At 46.9% G+C, this 22,083-nt stretch overlaps 1 protein-coding gene across 1 annotated transcript in view; it reads right to left on the reverse strand.

Moving 5' to 3' along the window:
* Positions 1–75: 75 nt before the first annotated feature.
* XKR6 (XK related 6) overlaps positions 76–22,083 on the reverse strand; it is a 322,730-nt gene continuing 300,722 nt past the window's right edge. Inside the window, exon 3 of the mRNA XM_023252651.2 lies at positions 76–2,859. Within this exon, the coding sequence (XP_023108419.1) occupies positions 1,895–2,859 (965 nt within the window). The 3' untranslated portion in view covers positions 76–1,894. The remainder of the gene's footprint in view (positions 2,860–22,083) is intronic.

Consider the following 22,083-nt stretch of genomic DNA (forward strand, 5'->3'; position numbering starts at 1 on the left):
TCTTTTTTGTGGAGATTTTTTTTCTTTTTGTGATTTTTTTTCTTTTCCTTTTTTTTTTTTTTTTTTTTTTTTTTTTTTTGTGCCCAAGTAGAGATACAATGGGATTGAAAAGATGCCCTAGAACAGAATATTCCTTACAGGAGCAATACTTTTTGAAAAATAACATTTAAAAATGGTTAAACATACTTGCAACACCTCCAGAAATTCAACTTGGTACAACGTGAAAATAAATTATTGAATCACATCTTCACCCAAATGACGTGCCTCTAAGACCCAGAGTATTGCTGCTGGTATGAGTCTCGCCATCTAGACAGGGGCTGATATTCAAGCACCATTCCCTTGTCCCTGCTCCCACTCCCCAGCACCCTTATACTCCACCTCAGCCATACCCAGAGTCTGTCTTGTATCAGTTTTCTACATTTCTGGCAAGACTTTGCAGCAGACACATACACACACATAGACGTGTGCTATGGGCACACACACGCACATGCACACACACACACACACACACACACACACTCACTACACACACAAAATTTCCCACTCAACCCAGATGCACCAAGTGAGCTGAATGACTTTCAGCCAACCACAATGGTGAAAGACAGAAGCACCAAACAGTCTTTGAAATGGGTCAGTTATTACAATTTGACTTTTTTTTTATATTCTAATTTTCCTCTTTTGTTAATATTTTTAAAAAGCACAAATGAAAAATGAAGAATTCTTTCCAGATCAATTTAAGGCTTCCCACCAAATGGAAACAGAAGAGGCCTTACACAATATCACATGTGATAAATGTATACCTTTCACGGCCTTAAAATGACAGAACAAATCATTTTTTGCCGGTCACTGATTAAGTATTGTGCCTTTAAATTGATGTCATTCTTTTTGCTACTATGCTGAGTTTTATTATTACTGATGTTCTTTGATTACAGAAATGGAAATCTCCTTTAATTTGCTTTAGAATTTCCTGTTCTTACAGAATTATTGGGGTGGCTTTTTGTTTTGTTCTGTGTTGCTTTACACCAGGAAACAAATGTGATTCTCAGTGGGTGAATGCTAAAATGGCACATAGTCAACCTTCAAGTAGCTTCTCCAGCCATTTGAGTTTCAAACAGCCAGACTTTGGCTCCTAGAAGGCGCTGATTAATTAGGGGCAAGGACAGGAGACTGGGAGAGAAACCAAAAAGAAGGAGGGGTTTTTATGCCTTTGCTTTTGGTAAATTTGTTTTGTTCAATACAAATAATCAGATAGGAAGAATGATTGCTTTGTGGTTTTTTGTTGGTTGGTTTTTGTTTTGTTTCTAAATTTGTTTCATTTGATTGTTTAATTTTCCCTCTCCTGGTGCAAAAATCACCAGAGAGTTTTGCATGAGAAAACGTGACAGTACTTAATGAAACTCAGCACCTAAGGGCATAAGGCAGTTGAAGGTTTTTTTGTTTGTTTGTTTGTGTTTGTTTTGTTTTGTTTTGTTTTGTTCTTTCAATCAGCACCAATCCCGTAAATGATCTACACTTGGTGTAAGGTATAAAACTTTGTTTTTCTTTTGGAGTGGAGACAACTCCTCCTTCTCCACCCTATGAACCATAGTGTGGGATTTTTCAATACTGTTTCTTATGTGTAAAAAACAAAAGAAAAGTTTTCTTTTTGTTTTTACTTACAAAACATAGAGAATATCTTTGTATACATACAGCGACTGGAAAGAAAGCTTATCTGAAGGGGTTGTGACTTATTTTCTTTTTTGTTTTTTGTAGCATTGGTGGTGGTGGTGATGGTGGTGGTGGTGGTGGTGGTGGTGGTTCTGTGTGTTGGGGAAAGGGAGGGTTATATTTCTTGTAAGCAGTGTTTACCACAACCCAAACTTAAGTTCCCTTCTCAACTTGGGTCAAGATGCTCTTAGAGTGAAGACTCATACTGTAGCAACTCATAAAGGAGCGGTCCGTCTCGATACCGAATGCCTACTGCGGTGGGGGTGACATACTGCAGAATGTTAATAGTCCTTCTCAACCTCCTGTCTACAAAATGAGCATCCCAAGCTGGGTATCTCTTTCTTGGCATGTCAATCTTAATGAGGGGCCCTTCTGGGTGGTAAGGACGCCCCGACGGGGTCAAGGGCCCCATGGGTCTCACTTGGAAAACGGGCAAGCAAGTGTCAGCCGTGAGATCCTCCTGTTGTTCCGTTACGGCTCTGGTAGGCGTGACCTGGGTCCCCCGGTACCCAGGGGTCTGAGGCGCCATGGGCTCAACATCGGGGGGCAGAGGGATGCCCCAGAGCAGCTCGGCACAACAGGAGCTGGCAAAAATCTTAGCTCGCGGCCCCATGGGATGCAGCACACCATAATATAAGAGCATCAATGCGATCCCAGCCACAAAGCTAATAAAGACACAACACAGTGCTGGCACCGCATAGGAGTCAGTGGTCTCCGGGTTTCTGTAAAAATACCAAAGGAACGTCAAGGCAGCATTCTCGGTCAAGACTATCGTATAATATGCAAACATTCGATATCGAGTCCGCCCTTCCTTGACGTTAAACCAGCAGAAAATGTACACGATCCCTACCACCATGTTGAAGAGGATCTCCTCCCACTTGGACATACAGAAGTCTGTTCCGCCATGGATGATCCAGAAGGCCATGGCGCACCAGTGAACCACCACGAAGATCCCGAAGTAGAGCTGGAATATGGAAGCAAAGAGGGCAAAAGAGATAACTCTGGATGAGATGGTGAAGAGGCGCCAGAAGAGGTGGATGAGGGCCCCTCTGTAGCTCATACTCTTCTTGTCGTCCCTGGAGTCCCGCAGCAGCTTGTGATAGGAGGCTAGCACCCAAGCCAGGGACATCAGGGAAGTCACAGAGGAGACACCTGCCAGAAAGACACAAACCCACACAGTCAAAACCTTGGACATCCCCCATGGGGCACAGTGGGGCTCTTGGCCGAGGAGATGCCCACACACACCGAAGTCTAAATGAGGAGGGAGAAAGAAACACATAATCAGGAACGGGCCACAGAGGCTATAGATGTTCCCTAAACTGACAACTTTTGAGATCAACTTTTAGTTTTAAGGCCCCAGTCCAGAATTTCTGGGGACTCACAACTCAAGAGTGAAGGCTGAGGCTGATGTGCCTTGCCCGGGAAGCCAAGAACTGGAGCCACCGTGGCAGTTCTTTGCATCTACTGTGGATCGGGTGGCACGTGTTCTGTCTGAAGGGATCATGAGCTTGTGGGGGATCCTTGTTGCACACTGACATGTGGCCAGGGTTGGTGTCCCTGTCACCAGCAGCCTGTGCTCTTAGAGGAGCCGTAGAAGGGATCACTGATGGTGAAGACTGACAGCTTGCTCATTGCCCCAAGTTGCACAACTATTCTCCTCTGGGAAGACACTGGCATCTCTCCCACCTTTTCATCAGCTCACCCAATGCATCTTAACTGAAGCTTTGCATTTAGCTTCTCCATCCGCTGCCTAAGGCCACCTTGACCAAGAGCCCTGGGATCTTCTGTCTGTTTGGGTGGCTGCCTTTCTCATTCACTCCTTTCTCTCTCATTCTCACTCAGTCCTTGCTGCTTTCCCCACCCCAGCATGGCTCCAAGTTCTCCGAAGCCTTGACTTGGAGGCCCATGCTTCTCTGGTACCTGTCCTGACTCAGGAGTGTTGCTCATGCTTTGGAAATGCCTTTTCCACTCAGCACCGCTGTTCATCATTCCCCTGCATTTCAGTGATACTTCAATCATTATGGAGCAATTTTATTAATAATGCTGCCTATTTGGTCTGTGTAACTGAATCAAACTGAACACAACAAATAGTTACTGGAGTCTCTGACCCACGCACAAGCAACCAGCTATTAGTCAGGTATTACCATGTGATCTCCTCTCAGGCAAGACTCCCCATCACCCCTAGTCTCTCACACGTGTTCTCCACTCCGACCATCTGGAGCCTCCATTTTTCCTTTCTCCTCAGATTTCAGAACTAAATGCAATTAAATTTGGTTGAGGTCTTGAATACTGTTTCATCAAGTGACTCATTAAACTGCCCCAGCCCTGTAGTCTTGGAATTGTCTTTCCCTGGGCCCTGCTCACCGCCCCACTCCCCTCCAAGCCCCAGTGAAGAGTCAAAGTCATTTTACACCCTCCCTGCATCCACCTTCCTCACCCACCTCACGGAGCTTCCTTCCAACCTGAGGGACGCTCAGGTTCACAGCTTGCAGAACAATATAGTGCGATAACAAAAACCATTATGTTGGCGTGAACCTAGAAAAAACCCCCAGACTGTCAACTGTTGCAAGGAGTATGTGTTGCTTTCATAATAATAGCAACCAAGATTGAAAACAAACAGGGGAGAAACCATAGCAATTTTGAAAGCCAATCTTGAAAACACCTAACAGTTTCCTCTCACCTTTCTGGAAAGTTCTGAACATGATACTCTGTGTGTCTTGCTCTGCCCTTTGTATGCATAGGGCATTCCCACCGGCATCTGCTAAGACCATGTGTGCTCCACAGCCACGTCACAGTGGTCATGCTAACGTTTGTGCTGTGTTTGTGCTGTCTGGTGCACTGGGCAGGGAGGAGAATGGGTGCTTTGGGAGTCACATGGGTGCTTTGGGAGTCACATGATTTAGGCTGTAGGTTTCTGGAGGGCAGGGAATACTCAGTCATCTCAGCAGTCTGTGCCAGGCTTATTATCAATACTGGAGCATCATCAGAAAGTTCCTTTTAAACATCTTTGTGACATCAAACCCTCTCCTGGTAAACTCATTTCTTGCTGTTAATAATCTTGGTGGTACAGCTGACCTTTAATAATCAGATGGGAGTTCTACAGAAACTGAATGGGAAGAAGCCTTGATTTTTTTTTTTTGTTCCTTCTAATAAATCAGAATGTATTACTCCCCCAGTTCAAAAGAAAAACATGAGTGCCAAGCTGGAGAAATAAGAAAAAGCAGCTTATCTTTTGCCGGAGCGTGGTCTCATTCAGTCTTACTCTGGGTGTGCTTTTGAACAGACGTGGGGTTCAGAAGTAGGACAGCCCCTCAGCCTTCACCATGCTGATCTCGATATTCTGTGTGTTGTGACATTAGCCCGTCCATGCCAAATATGAATAAACAGGAATTCAAATGTCCATCAATCTCACATAGCAAAGCCAAATACAATTGTTCCCCATTATTCTATCTTCTGGGTTACCTCTGCCATTTCCTGATCTGTCCCTGTGGCTTTGAGGTCTGGGTTCTGTTCCTGCTCCACCCATCATGAAGTATTACAGAAACTGCTTCCCTCTGAGCTGACCCACACGCTGCCTTGGATCTTGGTCAATGCTACTGGAGTTGCTCTCTAGAATACAACATGAATGCTCCCCAAACATCATAAGACATTAGTGCTAATTATAAGGAGGACTTGGGACACAGTCACATGGGAGACACATCTGAAAACTTGGCTCTGGGGCTGCTTGTCAGCTGATGCCCAACCCCAGTCTTAACTCTCTGCCTTATCTGTCCCAATTTGGTATATTGTATATCACCAAACAGAATATCCACAGGGAGATTCATGGACTATCCACTTCAACCCACTCATTCGACAGGATGCAGAAGTACAGGCATGTGGGTGCCTTGCCCAAGATTACCTAATTACTGACAGTAATGTTAGGCCCACAGCACAGCTGTCTGCCTGCCTTTTCATATTGGTCCCAACACTCCATTTTTTTCTGCATCCTGTCCCTTTGTCAGCTCGACCCTCCACCAGGTAGTGCCTTTACTGAGGTCATAAAGGCCATCAACCTTCTCTAATAGCAGGTGTCTGTTCTAACACCAAGCTGTTTGTCCTTCAGGACCTTGAATGCCAGGCCACATCCTTGGCATTGTGCAAATGCTCTGAGTTAAAGGGAAAAGGGAAGGTGGGAACTTCTGACATTTGGCTCATGTGCAGGGTGCCCAGGACAGAGGTCTTGCCCAAGACCAAAAAGAGTGCATTTGTCTGGGACCTCTCTTCTCTTCAGAGCCTGAGCATGGCAAGCAGGGACAGGAAGAAACATGAGTGGGGTCATCATTCCATGACAAGCCTGCCCTACTCTCTCTGCCAGCAGCATTGACAAAGATGATCCTTTGAAAGAGGGAATGTCTGGGTGTGGCTACCTTATAATTCACCACATTCACCAAAGACTCCCTGTTCTGTGCAAAGCTCCAGACACATTTTTTGGGTCCAGAGTTAGTAGGCTGAGTACATCCTGAGTGGAGCCCAGAAAAAACAGGCCCATTTTAGGAAGCCATTTGGGACTTGAGTTTCTCACTAGATGCTCAACACAGAGAAACACTTGTCCTCTGAGGGCTCAAGAACCAATGGTAGAAGCCATTAGATATACTTGTTATCAACTCACCTTCAAGAAACTTGTCTGGACCCCATCTGTGACATTGGCACCTTTGTAACGCTTGGTCAAGGGATTAAATGTCTCATGACTTGCCACCTTTGCATCATTTCACTGGACAAAGCCTGTGGCCTCACAAACCCACAGGACTCTAACGGCATCTCTTCCTTGAAGGACTGTCAGCAGAAGGTGCTTCAGGGAAGCCAGTTCATTCTGGGGGCTCAACTGGGGTGGGGGAGGGAGAGAGCACCAGACAGATGTGTTCCTTAACAGTGTACCTGACTGTCCCAGAGAACATAGCATGATTCACTGAGCATGTACATGCATTATCTTATTTGGAAGAACCTTGTGATGTAGGTTCTTCTTGTAGGCTGAACTGTGTCATCCTTCCCACAAAAAAAAAAATTCACATGTCAAAGCCCTAATCCCCAGCACCTCAGAACGTTACTGCATTTGGAGACAGGGTCTTTAAAGAGGTAGTTAAGTTAAATGATATCATGAGAGGTGCCCCTAATCCAATCCGACTTGTGTTCTTATAAGAAAAGGGGACTTGGACACACAGAAACACCAGGGGATGTGCTCACACATAGGAAAGGCCATGTGAGGACACGGGGAGAAGGTGGCCATCTGCAAGCCAAGAAAGGAGGCCTCCAGAGAAACCAAGACTGTCTCCACTTTGGTCTTAGACTTCCAGCCTCTAGAACAGGGAAGAAATAAAGGTCTGTTGTTTTAGCCACCCAGCCTGTGGTATTTTATTACAGCAGCCCTAGAAAACTAATACAGTGCTCTAATTCCATTTTTTAGATGAAGAAACTTAAGATTTTTTTTAATGTTTATTTTATTTTTGAGAGAGAGAGAGGGAGAGAGACAGAGTGTGAGTGGAGGAGGGGCAGAGAGAGAAGGAGGCACAGGATCCTAAGCAGGCTCCAGGCTCTGAGCTGCCAACACAGACCCAGACTCAGAGCTCAAACTCACAAACCATGAGATCATGACCTGAGCTGAAGTTGGTGCTCAACCAACTGAGCCACCCAGGTGCCCCAAGACATTTTTCAAAATACATACATCTATCAAGAAGTAGAGTCAGGGGGCGCCTGGGTGGCGTAGTCGGTTAAGCGTCCAACTTCAGCCAGGTCACGATCTCGCGGTCCGTGAGTTCGAGCCCCGCGTCAGGCTCTGGGCTGACGGCTCAGAGCCTGGAGCCTGCTTCCGATTCTGTGTCTCCCTCTCTCTCTGCCCCTCCCCCGTTCATGCTCTGTCTCTCTCTGTCCCAAAAATAAATAAACGTTGAAAAAAAAAAATAAAAAAATAAAACAAAAAAAAAAAAACAAAAAAAACCAAAGAAGTAGAGTCAGGATTCAAACTCAGAGTCTGACTCCAGTGGCCCTGAAAGTAACCACTGTACTAATGGGCCCTCCAGACATGGCCTCAGAAGGGGGCTGGGTGAGGTAACAGGAGAGAAAGTCTAGGTTCTCTGGGTACAAAGGATTTGAATCTTTTGCTGAGTGGACAAGAAGTTAATAGCCATGAGTATCTGAGAGAGGCCCTTGATTTTGGAGCTAAAACCCAAATTTGCATTCTAGTCTACCTTCCTCAGGAGAGTAACATTCAAACCACAAGTAAAGAGGTGATTCTGGTGAGATGGCTTTCCCTCTGTCAAGTGATTAATCTTCAAAGGCCTACAGTGTATTCCACTGCAGAGGGAAGAGGTGCAAGATTTTCCCTCACTGCTGTGGCTCACTAGAAGATTTCTGTCTCACCTGAGGTCAATCCAAAAGTCAATGCATTATCTTGGCCAGGACCCAAGCCCACAGGAATCAGCCTTGGAAGGGGCCCTGTGGCCCCCGGTGAAATTCTCAGACAGGCTGGGGAGCTTTATGATTTGCTTCCACTATGGCCCGATCCGTTTCTACATTCCAAAGATCAGACTGGAAATTGTTAAACACCTCACGTTTGGCTGTGACAAGTTCTGGGCAGTGACCTTCACAGCTAGCTCACTTTTAGTGGTGCAGACCAGGAGGCGGGGCTTGCGGTTGGCCCACTGAGCTGCCTGGAGTCCAGCTGTATCAGCTAGGAAGTCACTAAGCTGGAGCCTCCTAGGAAGCCACTCCCTCTGAGAAAAGCTTGGGAGAGGGGCCTTCAGGTTCTGATCACTGGACCTAGGGTTTAAGATTTCCAGAAATGGAATGGCCACACCTTATGACCAACAGAACCGAGAATGAAAGGCTGCAATCTGCAGTGGGACACCCCTTACCAGTTGCAACCAATCTGCAGTTGACTAGCCCTAGTCATCAGGGAAGGCCCAATTTGGTGGCATCAATGCAATATCCAAGGGTCACTGTCAGTTGAACGGTTGCCAGTTGGGGAACAAAACAAAAGCTGTGATTATGGATATCCCATCGTGTGAAAAGCATAGTGATATGGTGTTTGGGGAAGGATGGGATTCTAAAATCAGAGGGCAAGCAGCAGATGAAGTGGCTGAATCAGGAGGAAAGATGCAATGCAGTGGAAGGGATCAGGGCTGTGGGATGGCCCAGCCACCAGGGTGAGGTAGAGAAGCTGAGATATGACAAACTGAAGCAGGGCCATGATCAGGGCAGGGCTGCACCAAGGGGCCAGCAAGTGGGAGCCCCAATACATAAGCAGAAAGGAAACTGGAAGGAGAAACCAGAACACTACAGTATCTCGCAGGGAGAACATAGCATGTGGGTTTGAGGAGTCCTTTGAGAACCCCCAGGGGTATCTAGAGAGACTAGAAAGTCTAGAAAGACTTTCTGAGCAAGAATGGAGGGGGCAACAGCAGGATTGGGTTTTGCCGGGTAGGACGTGCACACCCAGGTCTTCAGCACCTGCCGTCTCCAACCTTTCTGCCACAGTGCTCCGTTCCACCACTAAATCACATGGTGGAGAAACACTCAGAAGAGGGATGGAAAGGGCGCTAAGCACAGGATAGAGCAGGGGTAGGAAGAATCGGCCCTGCCGCTCCCAGCTCCCTCTCTCCTGGCTCCTTCCCATCAGCATATAACCACAGTCAAGTTCCTCTTATCTTACAAACACTAGCTCTCAGGACCCTGCATTTTCTGCCAATGAGATCCCACCTCTCTTTGTCTCTTCTCCAAACTTCTTTTTTTAAAATTTTTTTTTTCAACATTTATTTATTTTTGGGACAGAGAGAGACAGAGCATGAACGGGGAAGGGGCAGAGAGAGAGGGAGACACAGAATCGGAAACAGGCTCCAGGCTCTGAGCCATCAGCCCAGAGCCCGACGCGGGGCTCGAACTCACAGACCACGAGATCGTGACCTGGCTGAAGTCGGACGCTTAACCGACTGCGCCACCCAGGCGCCCCACTTCTCCAAACTTCTTGAGGGTACTCTCCTTGCTCCCTTGACTCCTGACCTCCAATCTCAATGGAGAGCTCTCTTGGAAGTCACCAACCAATTCCTCTATGCAGACGACTAATCTCTTCTCCTGCCTCTGTGTGACATTTGGCATTTGGAGCCCCTCTGTCCTTCATGCTGGGCCATTAGCTATTCCCCTAGTTATGGTATCCTTTCTTTGCTGGGCTATTACTCCCATTTTACAGGTGAGGAAACTGAGTTTGAAGTTAAGAGACTTCAATGTGGCTGCAGCCATGTTCTGACATTACATACTCACCTAATTTGCATGGTATTGTACCCCTAGAGGTTCCCCAAACCAAGAAACATGCTCAACTGGCTATTTGTCTACCTGCACATCAAGGTCAATATTAACCTCTTTCAACCTTCCCCTCTTCCCTGAAGTTAATGTTTGGGGAAAGTCAACCATCTGCTCCTCAATTCCCCCTGTGTATTTTCTCCACACTGAGTTCCTTTTAGATGGGCAATACTTCACTTTCCACCCATCCAACCTCCCTCTATCTTCCTACATTTTTAAAAAGCTTCGTTTCTTCTTGGAAATGCTCCCAGGAAAAAGATGGAGCAGCTGTGTGCAAGGTTGTCTAAACATTCCTGCCTGTCTCCTGTCCTCACCTCCACCCAGGAGGCACAGCAAAGAAGCATGGGTACGAAGTTACTTTCCTATGCGGGCAACCACTAGGGGAAGGAAATAAGCCTCACAGATGCCTCCTGTGAGCCAGGCTCAAAGACGTTGAATAACCTAGCCAAAGTTACACAGGTGGGAAGCAAGAGTGCTAACAATGATTCCTGGGATTATCTCACTCCTCAGGCATGATCATCGTGTTCAAGCCAGCGCATCCTGGCCCATGACATCCAATTGTTAAATTTGCAGGGATTTTGCAGGCTGGCTGATGTCATGTTGGAGGCTTGAAATAGGCATGGTGGGAATATTTACACCACAGAAACTGGCAACTGCTACAGACCAGGGTTCCCCCAATTCTGCTAAGAGCTGGTTGTTAAGCATTTACCAGCATATCACTTGGCAGGACCTATTATCCTTCTTGAAGAATTCAGTGGGCCTCATTGCATATTAGATGAGCCCCATAAGGCTGTCCTCTTTATTCCAACACCGCACTTCTAGGCAAACCAGATGTGCTACTGACGATCAGTCAGAATTATACTTAGTAGACTTGATGTGAAAGCAACAAAGGAACCAATCTCCTTTTTAAAGTTTCACTAAAAATACATTCATGGTAAATAATTGAAGATCTGACCATTTTCTTCCCATTTCCGTCACTTGCAAGCATTGACACCCTCATTTTCATCACATTTCTGTGTTTGGAGAGGGTGTGATTCCTACATGAGTTTACCACATGGGGTGACCTTAAGACACCCTTGATATTTCCAGACTGATCCTTAAGAAGGGTCAAAATAGAAGATGGCATCCACCATCTGTGGATGTAACCCTCAGGACTGACAGATGTTAGTGGCTGAGTTAATGTGGAAAAACCCAAGGGCAATCAAAGTAGCCTGACACAAACATAGGAAGGAAAGACTGGAAGGTGTCAGGAAAACCGACATCTATACAAAGATGTACATCTATACATCTATACAAAGACCATAGTATATATACCTTGGCTGAAGAAAAAGCTCTTTAACATCAGAGGGATGGGACAAGGAGGACAGAAATCAAATTTGGCCACTACAGATGTGATCTCTACTGTAGAACATCGTTTTACCATGGTTTATAGGAAATACCTCTTTATTGCCTTTGTATCCAGGCTGATCGGTATCTGCTAATCTCTAATAAAGATTTCAATAATGACGATCACTTCCCTTTACTGAACAGCTACGTTGGCCCAGACTCTGTGCTAAGCCTGTGACAGAATTAACTCAACTATTCTTTCCTACAAATATATCTGAAGCAGGGGACTGATTTGAAGTTGGGGGAGACTAAGGCTCACAGGCTAAGGAACTTTTCCATATCAGGTAGTTAAGAAATCATGGAACTAGGATTTCAATGCAGACCTGCCTAACTCCAAAACTCAGACTCCTTTATATATATATATATATATATATATATATATATATATATATACACTTATTTTTGAAAGGGGGGAGGGGCAGAGAGAGAGGGAAACAGAGAATCCCAAGCAGGCTCCAGGTTCCATGCTGTGAGTGCAGACCCTGACATGGGTTCGAACTCACAAACAGTGAGATCATGACCTGAGCCAAAATTGGACACTTAACTGACTGAGCCACCCAGGCGCCCCAATCAGATTCCTTTTTTAAACACTGGGATAGGTATGTCTCCTCATCCATACCCACAGATTAATGAACAAGCATTCAGATTTATACATCAATTTCTTATCAGTTTGGTTACTGTGTGGCAGCTCTCTGATCATCTCTGTGAGCACAAAGTCAAGTTTGTGGTCTTGCCAAACTGAGGACTCACCCCTGGAAGGCCTTGTCTGAGTGTCCCAGTATGTGCAGAAGCAGTGACATCTCTATTCTATGTTGGCATGGCCTCCAAACTCATTTCCTTGTACCTGCTCTCGTCCCAGAAATCTCTTCATTATGCAGCCAAAGTGACTAAGCTAAAGTATGCCCCTCTGCATGGCCCTCCAGGCACGATAGGCAGTCATGATGCCTGATTTTCAGCACCTTTCCCATGGGAGGATATGCATTCTTGCCCTGCTCAGCTCCGGTTCCCGCATGTGGCTGCTCTGACCAGGGAAACATGAGCAGAAGTATGGGTGTCACTTCCAGGTAGGAAGCCAGGCTCTCCCATGCTCCAAAATCAAGCTGCTCCACCCGTGACCTGTGATGACATACTGCAACAAGCAGGAAATGAATCAACATTTTAAGCCACCGGAATTGTTGGGGTATCCTCCACTGCAGCATGGCTAGCCTATCTGGACTGACACGCCATCTTGTTTGGTGTTAACGCCATAGTAGGTCCTTTAAAAGACCTTCAGGGCCCTACATGATACGGCCTGGGAGTTACAAGTGTAACCTGTCAGTTCTCTTCTGTGCCCTTCAGTAATTCCCTTCTCCAGTGGGTGCAAATCTAAGTTCCTTTCACGGCATCAGGCCTTCATGCAAGGCCCTACTTGAGACAGCTACTTGTTCTCCCTAGGGGGTCACCTCCCACAGCTCCTCACACTCCCTTGGCCCCAGATGTGCTCCTGGCATACCCCCAACTCAGGGCGCACACACTTGCTCTTCCTCTGCCTGAAATGCCATTCCCACAGATATCCAAGTGCCTCATGGAGCCCTTGACTCAAAGATCAGCTTCTCAGCGGGGCCATCCTTGACCACCACACTGGAAACTGCAGCTCCCCCCACCACACACTGCCCCGCCAGTGCCTCCTTCCATGCTTTATTTTCTACCTTAGCATTTCCCCCACCACCTTGATAGACTTTATCTCTTACTCTTACTTCCTCTTTTTTATGTGTATTTATTTTTGAGAGAGAGCACAAGTGGGACAGGGGCAGAGAGAGAGAGGGAGGGGGAGGGTCCAGAACTGGCTCAGAGCTGACAGTAGTGAGCCCCATGTGGGGCTCGAACTCACAAACTGAGAGATCACCCCCTGGGCCAAAATCAGATGCTCAACCGGCTGAACCACCTAGGTGCCTCCCCTCCCTGTTTTGCCCATATGTTCCAAGGGCAGGGCAGCTATTTTGTCTGCTCCTTCTGAAACTATGTGCAAAATTGTGTGGGTATTTTTCTCATAAAACAGCCCACAGTATCCTCTGATTTCTAAGAGGGCCCATAGGGAAAGGGGCTTCTGACCCCACCAGCCATCACAAGTGCCTACCTCTAGCCCTAGATGTGGGAAAGGAAAATTCCCTGGGAGCCAACATTTATCCCTTCATCCTTCAGGAAGAAATCCTTGAGGGGAGAAAAGGAAACGAACATCTATTGAACGTTTCCCATGTATTAGGCATTATGCCACATACTTTGCATGTGGTACTTCATTTAACCCTGACAATACTCTCGTGAAATGTCTACTGGTGCTCCATTTTACCGACGAGGCCACCAAGGCTCAGAGACGTAAAAGGATTTGCCTGAGATTCCTGCATTAAGCATGTCCTTTTATTCTCATGCTTCAATGTCTGGGGCCCTGCTGACTCCTGTGCATAGCAAACAACTAGTGCCCTTCCATGTAAACCAACCAATCCAGAGGGGGCCGCATTCAGCCCATAATCATCCATTTAACAGCAGAGCAAAGTCTGCAACGGGGGTGATTTTGCCCCCACCCCCAACCAGGGATACGTGGCAATGTCACAACTCTGGGTATGAGTGCTACCGGCATTTAGTGGGCAGGGGTCAGGGGTGCTGCTAAAGATTCTACAATGCAAAGGACGGCCCCTCAACACATCATGAAGACTTGCTGGGCCCCAGATATAGTACTGCTGAGGCTGAGAAGCCCTGTGATAGGGTATTTCCTATTTCCTGAATATTCTCAGTAAGTCAAAAACCAAACTGTGAACCTGGGTGTGTCTAGTGGCTGGAGATTGAAACTTTCTAGACAGTTCTTCCTAAGAAGTGACTATCCTGGAAGAGGTCCATGGGATACAGACACAATGACGTTGGGAGAGGCCATGAGAACAGCATCAGTCTGATATCTGTGTGATGAGTCTCTTCTGAGCAGCACACCATGAGCTCATAGCCACTCTGGGAACATGGTGGACACAGCAAGGTAGCAGCATGCCCCTCAAGGAGCTTCAAGGTCAAGCACTGATATTTAAAGGACACAGCAGAAGGAAAGCTAGAGCCAGCCCTCTGCTTTTCTTGTCTCTTCTCTCTAAGATGCTCTCAGCGCTATCAAAACACTATCTTCACAGCCAGCTGGAGAAAGACAAACTTTAGAGATTCTAGAACAAATGTCAGCCACTCAGCTGGTGTGGCGCAGGACTCACAGATGCCTGGATCCTGGCTGGCCTGGAGCACACGGTGAAGAAGGCCATCTGCCGTCACTAGAAAGTTCCAGTAAGTCCCTTCTCATTGAAGAGAAAATGGCCAACGAGGCTCATTCCCCTGATGCTCCCAGAATGAATGCATTTTAACCCAGGTTGTGAGATGCCCTGGAAAGGACATGAGCACTGGTACAAACAGATCTGGGCTTAGCATATTGTTTGTGAACCATGGGTAAAAATGTGGATTTGGAGTATTCGATAAGTTATGAATATAAAACATATAGGCACATCTTTGAGATGTGTGCATACTATACTATATATTCATGTATCTATAAATAGAAAAAAAGAACATATATATATATATATAGTGTATATGCACACATTGAATATGCATATTGAATATTGCATATTCTGTAGTGTCAAAGATGTGCCTACATGGTAGTCCTGTCAACAATGCTGAACCTCAGGGCTCAGAAGGCATGTCAGTAAGGCCTACTTCCTGGAGCTGCTGTTCATCTGACATAGCCTGACAAATGGAAAAGTGCTTTGGGAATTGTAAAATGCCTCACGTACATTAGCTCTTATTAAGTTTGTTTTTGTTTTTGTTTTTGTTTGAGAGAGAAAGAGAGAGGGCGCACGCTTGAGTGGGGGAGAGGGGAAGAGGAGAGAGGCAGAGAGAATCCCAAGAAGACTCCAAGCTCAGCACAGAGCCCGACACAGCCTGATCCAACCACCCCAGGATCGTGACCTGAGCTGAAGTCGGACGCTTAACTGACTGAGCCACCCAGCAGCCCCTAAGCTGATAACATCTTTTTAAAAGGTGGAGAATCGGGGTGGATCCTATCTCCCATGGCGTGGGATAAGATAGCTGTCAAAGCCCTGGAAATTCTGTCAGCCAAAATGGTCTTGGGTTCCTTTACCTGAGGCCACTGAGGCCCTGAGGATGACAGGCCTTGATTAACTGGACAGAGCTGTGACAGAAGCTCAGGAGGGGTAAGGGGCTCCTTACCAGGTGGCTCTCAGATACTCTTTAGTTCCATGGCAGCTCAGGTGGGCAGCTTTGCAGAGGGACGCAGGACTGCTGAGCAGGCGAGGTGGGTGTGTGCCTGTGCAGGGCTGACTCGGGAGTGGTCCTGGCCCCTTAGCTCAAATTCTCTGTGGTCAGTGGTCCTGGATGAGAAAAACCTTCCAGGTAAAATGATGTGGTCCAATCGGAGCCTTAGGTGCTGAGGATGGCAGCAATGTGTGCCTTCCACGGTAGGCGGTAGAAATACTAGCCGCCATTGTCAGAGTGCTTCTTCTGTGCCAAGAACAAATGCATTTCACTTCCTCCTGACAAAACCCCCCTGGGGCAGGAGCTATGAGTTGTGCTTTACAGATGAGAACCCCGAGGCTCAAAGAGGTAAAGGCCTTGTTGGAAAGGATGTGTGGTTCCTATGTGCAGAGCAGGTGTGTGACGCCAGGCCTATGAGGTCCACGCCAGGAGCTTTCTACAGTGGAAAACAGGAGCAGCACCTTGTCTTGCAAGTGACCGGGTCAGGAGACCACCATGTGGACCAGCAGAAGAGGACTCAACGTGCCAGGCTGTCACTGGTGAAGGGTGAAGTGTAAAGAAATGACGGGCCCCCATGTTGTCACAGGTGGGCAGATTTTCCAACCGGTAGGCTCCTCAACTCCAGGGTCTGGCAGCCTGGGATGCATGATGTCTGAATGCACAAGAAGGCCTAGAATTAAAAGAGGATTCAGCTCTCCTCTGCTCAGCTTTAGACCCATCTTTATCTCAGGTTGGCCATAGAGTGAATGCCACAGCCTAGAACTCCTCCTGATATCCTGACTCGCACCTCCAACTGGGTCCAGTTGGGGGTAAATCTTACAGATGAAAAAGTTGAGGCTCAGAGAGGGTGATTCGCTCATAACCACACAGTAAGTGGAACAGCTGATGGGGGTCACCCCCAGGGGTTTCCTTCTCGGGGTCTCTGCCATCCTGCCCCCTCCCTGGTGGTGACAGATGTGTGACACGGAAGGGCACTGCTTGTGAAACTCATGAGCTTTCTTGCCTTGGAAATCTTAAGGGATACAAAAGATCTTTTGAAGATCACTTAACTGCTGTCTTTTCCTGGAGCCCCAAGTTCCCTCGAGGCCTGGAGTTCGCAATTGTCTCTAATGTGAATGTCAAGCTTAATTAAAGACTGCTACTGCCCTAGTTTCACTTTTCCCTTCCTTAGAGTCAAATGCTACCGGGGCTGAAAGGGTCTTTGGGAGTCCCTCCTGCCCTTACCCACAGTAGCACTAGCCAGGCCCAGAGAAGATGACGTTGCAGGGATTTGCCTGGGATCCCTCACATTCTCCCAATCAGACACACCACCTAAGGTGAGCCTTTTCCCTATGCAGGGAAGCCGGGGGAAGAACTTACAGGGGGGAAGCTCTAAGAGGGGTATAGTGTCTTTGTGGGGCAATGGACATGTTCTCAGATGAATCGGAGTGGTGGTGACAACTCTGTGAATATACTAAAGTCAGTGAATTGTACACTTCAAGTGGGTGAATTGTATGCTATGTAAACTGTATGTCAGTAAAGCTATTTAAATATTTTTTCCTTTGTTTGTTTGTTTGCTTATTTATTTATTTATTTATTTGAGAAAGAGAGAAAGTACACACAGGAGGGGCAGAGAGAGAGAGAGAGAGAGAGAGAGAGAGAGAGGCAGAGAGAGAATCCCAAGCTGGCTCTGCACTGTTAGCTCAGAGCCTGACACGGGGCTTGAACTCACAAACTGTGAGGTCATGACCTGAGCCAAGATCAAGAGTCAGATGCTTAAGCAACTGAGTCACCCAGGTGCCCCTATTTAGGCATTTTCTAATAAAGAATAAGGAGAAGTTCTGCTGGCAAGACCTCTGGGCAAGGGTAAGATACAGAAGCAGTCAAGAGACCCATCTCGGCCGAACACTGGAGGCACCATCTTAGCTCAAGCCCTTTGCCCTTGGCTGTTTCCTCTTCCTGGCACACTTGCCTCCAAAGCCTGTGGGGCTGGATCCCTCCTATCCTCACATTTTTGCTCTGGAGTCACCTTCTCCAGGGAACCTTCCCCAGCCGCCTCAGTGAAAACTGCCCACGGCTCTGCTCCCCTCCCATCTCTCTGTGACATCTTCTCCCTTAGTGCCTATCATTTTCTAATATAGAAAATAAAATACTTGTTTTGTTTTGTTTTGTTTGCTGTTTGCCTCTCTCTACCAGCAGTGTAAGCTTTGTGAGAGCAGGGCTTTCAATCTCTTTTGTTTATGGCTATATCGGTCCCTAGGTCCTAGAACCGTGCTTGGCACATTGTAGGTGTTTAATAGTTATTGATTAAATGAATAAATGGCCCAATTATAGTTACTGCTCAGGCTTCTGAATCTGCATCCCTTAGAGCCTTCCCCTCTGAGGTTGTGCTGGTCAGCCAGTGAGCGCTGAAGAAGCCTACCTTGAGTCCTTCCGCGTTTCAGCATTTGACACACAAGCATTTCCAGATGGCCAATTGCAATTTCATTTGTGGCAACTCTAATGAAATCAATTTAGTTTGCCTTTCTCATATATTTTTCTGCTGCTTTAAGAAGTCTGTTCTGTATGCATGTACTACATTTTCTTTTGCACTTAAAAATTTGAATTTAAGAGGCTGGATTTCACATATAGTGTTCCTACTACAGTTAAAAAAGAGGGCGGGGGGAGAAAAGAACTCTGCCTCTGTCCTTCTCTTGCCAGTTGTTAGGGGCAATCTCAGCCAGGGCCTCAGAACTGTAGTCAGATTCAAGGTGGATTGTGCACTGAAAGGGTTTAGGTCTCTGCTTAAAATGCTTGCAAATTCTGTTTGAGAGAGTAAGGTTTTAATGTGCTGTTTAACAAGGAGCCATTGGTCACTGAAGCAGGACCGTGCTCTGGAGTTGGCTGGTCAGGGAACCCTGTGCGCAGACACCAAGTAGATGTTGCATAGGAGAGAAGGAGGGTGTCTCCTCAAAAGCAGCACAGGATACAGCTGCAGAGAGGCCACTGTGGGGAAACTGGGAGAGGCTGAGTTTGTGTTCTGGCCGGAAAAGGCAGTCATACCTGTGTGCCTCTCTTCATATCAGTTATAGATGAAGATACAAGACAGCCAGGAGATGCGAGTCAACAGGGGATATTGCGCATCCTTTCCTTTCTTTATCTGCTCCCTGCTAAGACACGGATGTGTGATAAGAGGCCTGGAAATTGCCATCAAAGGCTGGAAGACCTCTGTACCAACTTGGTCTGAAACCCTGGGACTATCTCTTAGAGATGGGCAACTCCAGCTCAGCACAAGAATGAGCTAGGGCAAAGGGCTCTCTATTCACTAGTAAGGGATGAGGGGCATGGAAGTTCCCTATGACTCTGGGAAAGGCAATTCATTATGTGATTTGTTTGATGCAGTGGGCTGGTTGTTTTAACAGCAAGTTTTACTTCTTGGTAATGAGAAAATGGAGTGTGAAATTCATAACTCTGGTGTAGATCCATCATCTTCGGGCCACACAACCAGATTGCCATCACTTTTTGGGTTGCAGCTTCACCTAATTTTAACCAGAATCCTAAAAGATCAAGGAATTAACTTTTGTGTCCCAGACATAGAGAGTGACAGCTAATGTCCATATGAATAGGACTGGAAAGAGACCAGAATGCATTTTTTTCAAATAAGTAAAAAGAAACCTACCAGGAAGAGGGACATGGAAATTTCCCATTGTGGGAGGAGGTGAGAGGGCTGTTTAAGCCATCTGACAGCTAAGAAGCAGCCCTCTGGGCTTTCCCCTCACCTGAGAGCCCGAACCAGGTGGCCTGGTCCCTCACAAGGAAGGGAAAGCTGACCAGGGAGATTGATGCTGGAGAAGTTTCCTCTGGGATGCATTTCATCCTCAGTCAGGAAAGGAGGAAGTGTTTGGGGAACTAGCAGCTGCAGACAAAGGCACAGACAGTTTAGCTCAAAAGGAGCAGAGAAACGGGAATGAACACTTGCCTTTGTGAATCTCTGGGATGCGGTCAGGGCTCTTGCTAGAAAAAGAAATAAATGAGAAGCTAAAGTACAAGTCACTAGACGGGCTTTGATGTAAGAGGAGCCAGCAGGGAACTTAAGAAAGAAGACTATTATGGAGGTTAACACCAAAGAGACAGAAAGAAAAGGCCCTAATTGGATCTTAGAACTCAGCATTTGTTTAAAACAAAACCAGTGTCTAAAGACAGGATTTAGTATATATTTTCTCATACTTCCTTGTCTTAGTAAAGATGCTTGTTTTTATATAACTCTGGGCCGGGATATCATGGTTATTGATGGTTAGGTGCGGGGTGGGAAGAACTACCTGGGTGAGGCTTGGTATTTGAACTACATCCTATAGATGCCATGCTACCATCTCAACCATAGGCCCAGTGTGGCAAGAAAAGGAGACGTTTTTGGGAGGATTCCTTGCTGAGTGACCTCAGGCAGCTTACTTACCTCTCTGTGCTTCGGCTTTCCATATGTTAAACAAGGATGGTGGGTTAGATGGCCTAGTCAACCTCTTCAGTTCTAAAGATTCCATTGCGCTAAATCCCTTTGGAAACTGAAGTCGTGAGATTCAAGTCTTTTCACACCAGACATACCTTTATGTGTACCCTCTGCCAGCATTTGCCTGACCTCCACTCACAGGGGTCCTGGAACCCCTGCAAGGTTTTGCGTGGTGGATTGTCACCTGTGAGAACAAGTCAACTCTGCTTTGATCCTCTCTGAGAGAAGCCGTTGCCCTCAGGGGAAGCGCACCCCCTGTGTGTGCCCCCCGAGCAGGACTGTTCTGCACTGTGCCAGCTAGCTCTGTTCTGTGGTCAGAGGTGGCTCCACCTTCAAGTTCCAGCCCTGGCTTAAGCCCTTGTGGCTATCTTGAGCCTCTGGTCCCATCCAGGAACTTCCAGTCTTGCCCCCTAGCTGAATTAGAGAGTTGAGGGGGACACACATAGCTCAAAGGGTATCTGGAGGTGCCTGGGATTTTCTCTAAGGGTTCCCAGATGGATTTAAGAAGACAGAAGAAACATGCACCATACAGACATGAGGGCACTGGGTTTTAATAGTAAATCTGTCTCTAATTGGGTATGCCACCCATTTGTGTCTGGCCAAGCTCTCCTGGTTTCCAGGGTCAGAATAGAAACTAACCTCAAAGAAAGGCCAGTGTATCTTTCTCGCTAATAGGTGTCTGGGGAGCTGTGAAGGTCTTGGGTCTTGGACCCATTCCCTCACCCCTTGGTCGGGCCAAGCTTAGCTCCATAGTGAGACAGCAAGTCTTTGCCCTGCATGCCTAGTAGAGAAGGCGTACACAAAATGCTCTGGAAGATTGAGAACATTTTCAAAATGCCAACCGCTGAGCAGAGATTTTGGGGGCAAGAAGCAGAAGCATCATCTTCTGCCCTTGTCAGTATAATTGCATCTAAGATACATAAACACACACGTGCGCATGCACACACACATACACGCCGGAGCTGATTGGTCTGCAGTGCAATATCAGCCCGTGCTCCCTCCCTGTATCGGTAACCGCTTCCCCAAGAACCCATGTAAGTCTGTCTCTTTAAGACTCAGACACAGCCATCCTTGCTAAGGACACAGGCATTAGAGCCCAACCACCTAGGTAAAGATCCAGCTCTATTGTTTACAAGCCTTGTGGCTGCCTCGTGCTGTTACTTAAAGTCTCTGGACCTCAGTTGCATCACTTATAAAATGGGAGCAATCAAAAGTATCCACTCATTGGACTGCCATGGGAGTTTAATGGGTTAACCCATGTAAACCTCTTAAACTAGCCTCTGGCACACAGTGGAGCTCCCCAAAAGTCTAAACCAGCATTGCTAGCATCATCCTCATCACTACCCTACCACAGCACCTCCCCCTCCCCCCGGCAGCTTGATGCAATATACCCTATGCTCTAGTGCCCAGGACCACTCGCTCCATATCTATGTTTTGCTCTCCCAGGTGTCATTTCTTGGCGCCTATGGTTCCCCTGTCCATAAGAGCCCCCAAACTTCTCTTTCAGGCAAGCTCCTCTGCATCCATCGAGATCCAGACCAAATGTTACCTCCTCTCTCATGCCCCCAGAAACAGCAATATATCCCTCCTCTGTATATGCACCTATCACAGAATTTGAAATGTGCTGCACCAGACCATGAACTCCTGAAGGGTAGGTGTGTTTGCAAGCCCATTGCCAACACGGCACCTGGCCTGTGGCAGGTACCTGACAAAGAGTGCTGGTGTGATGCCGGGAAAAAGTGGTCAGCAGAGCCCTACTTATAGGATAACTCCTCCGTGTGTGCTTAACCAAAAAAGGCAGGCTCAGGTGCTATGTGGGTGCAAGGGGCTCACCCCTGACCCCTGCCAATGTTTACATGGAAGGATCAGAAAAACCCAGAAGGAAAAGTGATAGAGCTGCTAATTCTTGATCCAGTCCCCCAAACCTG

Source organism: Felis catus, chromosome B1, assembly GCF_018350175.1.
Source record: "Felis catus isolate Fca126 chromosome B1, F.catus_Fca126_mat1.0, whole genome shotgun sequence".
Lineage (NCBI taxonomy): Eukaryota > Metazoa > Chordata > Mammalia > Carnivora > Felidae > Felis > Felis catus.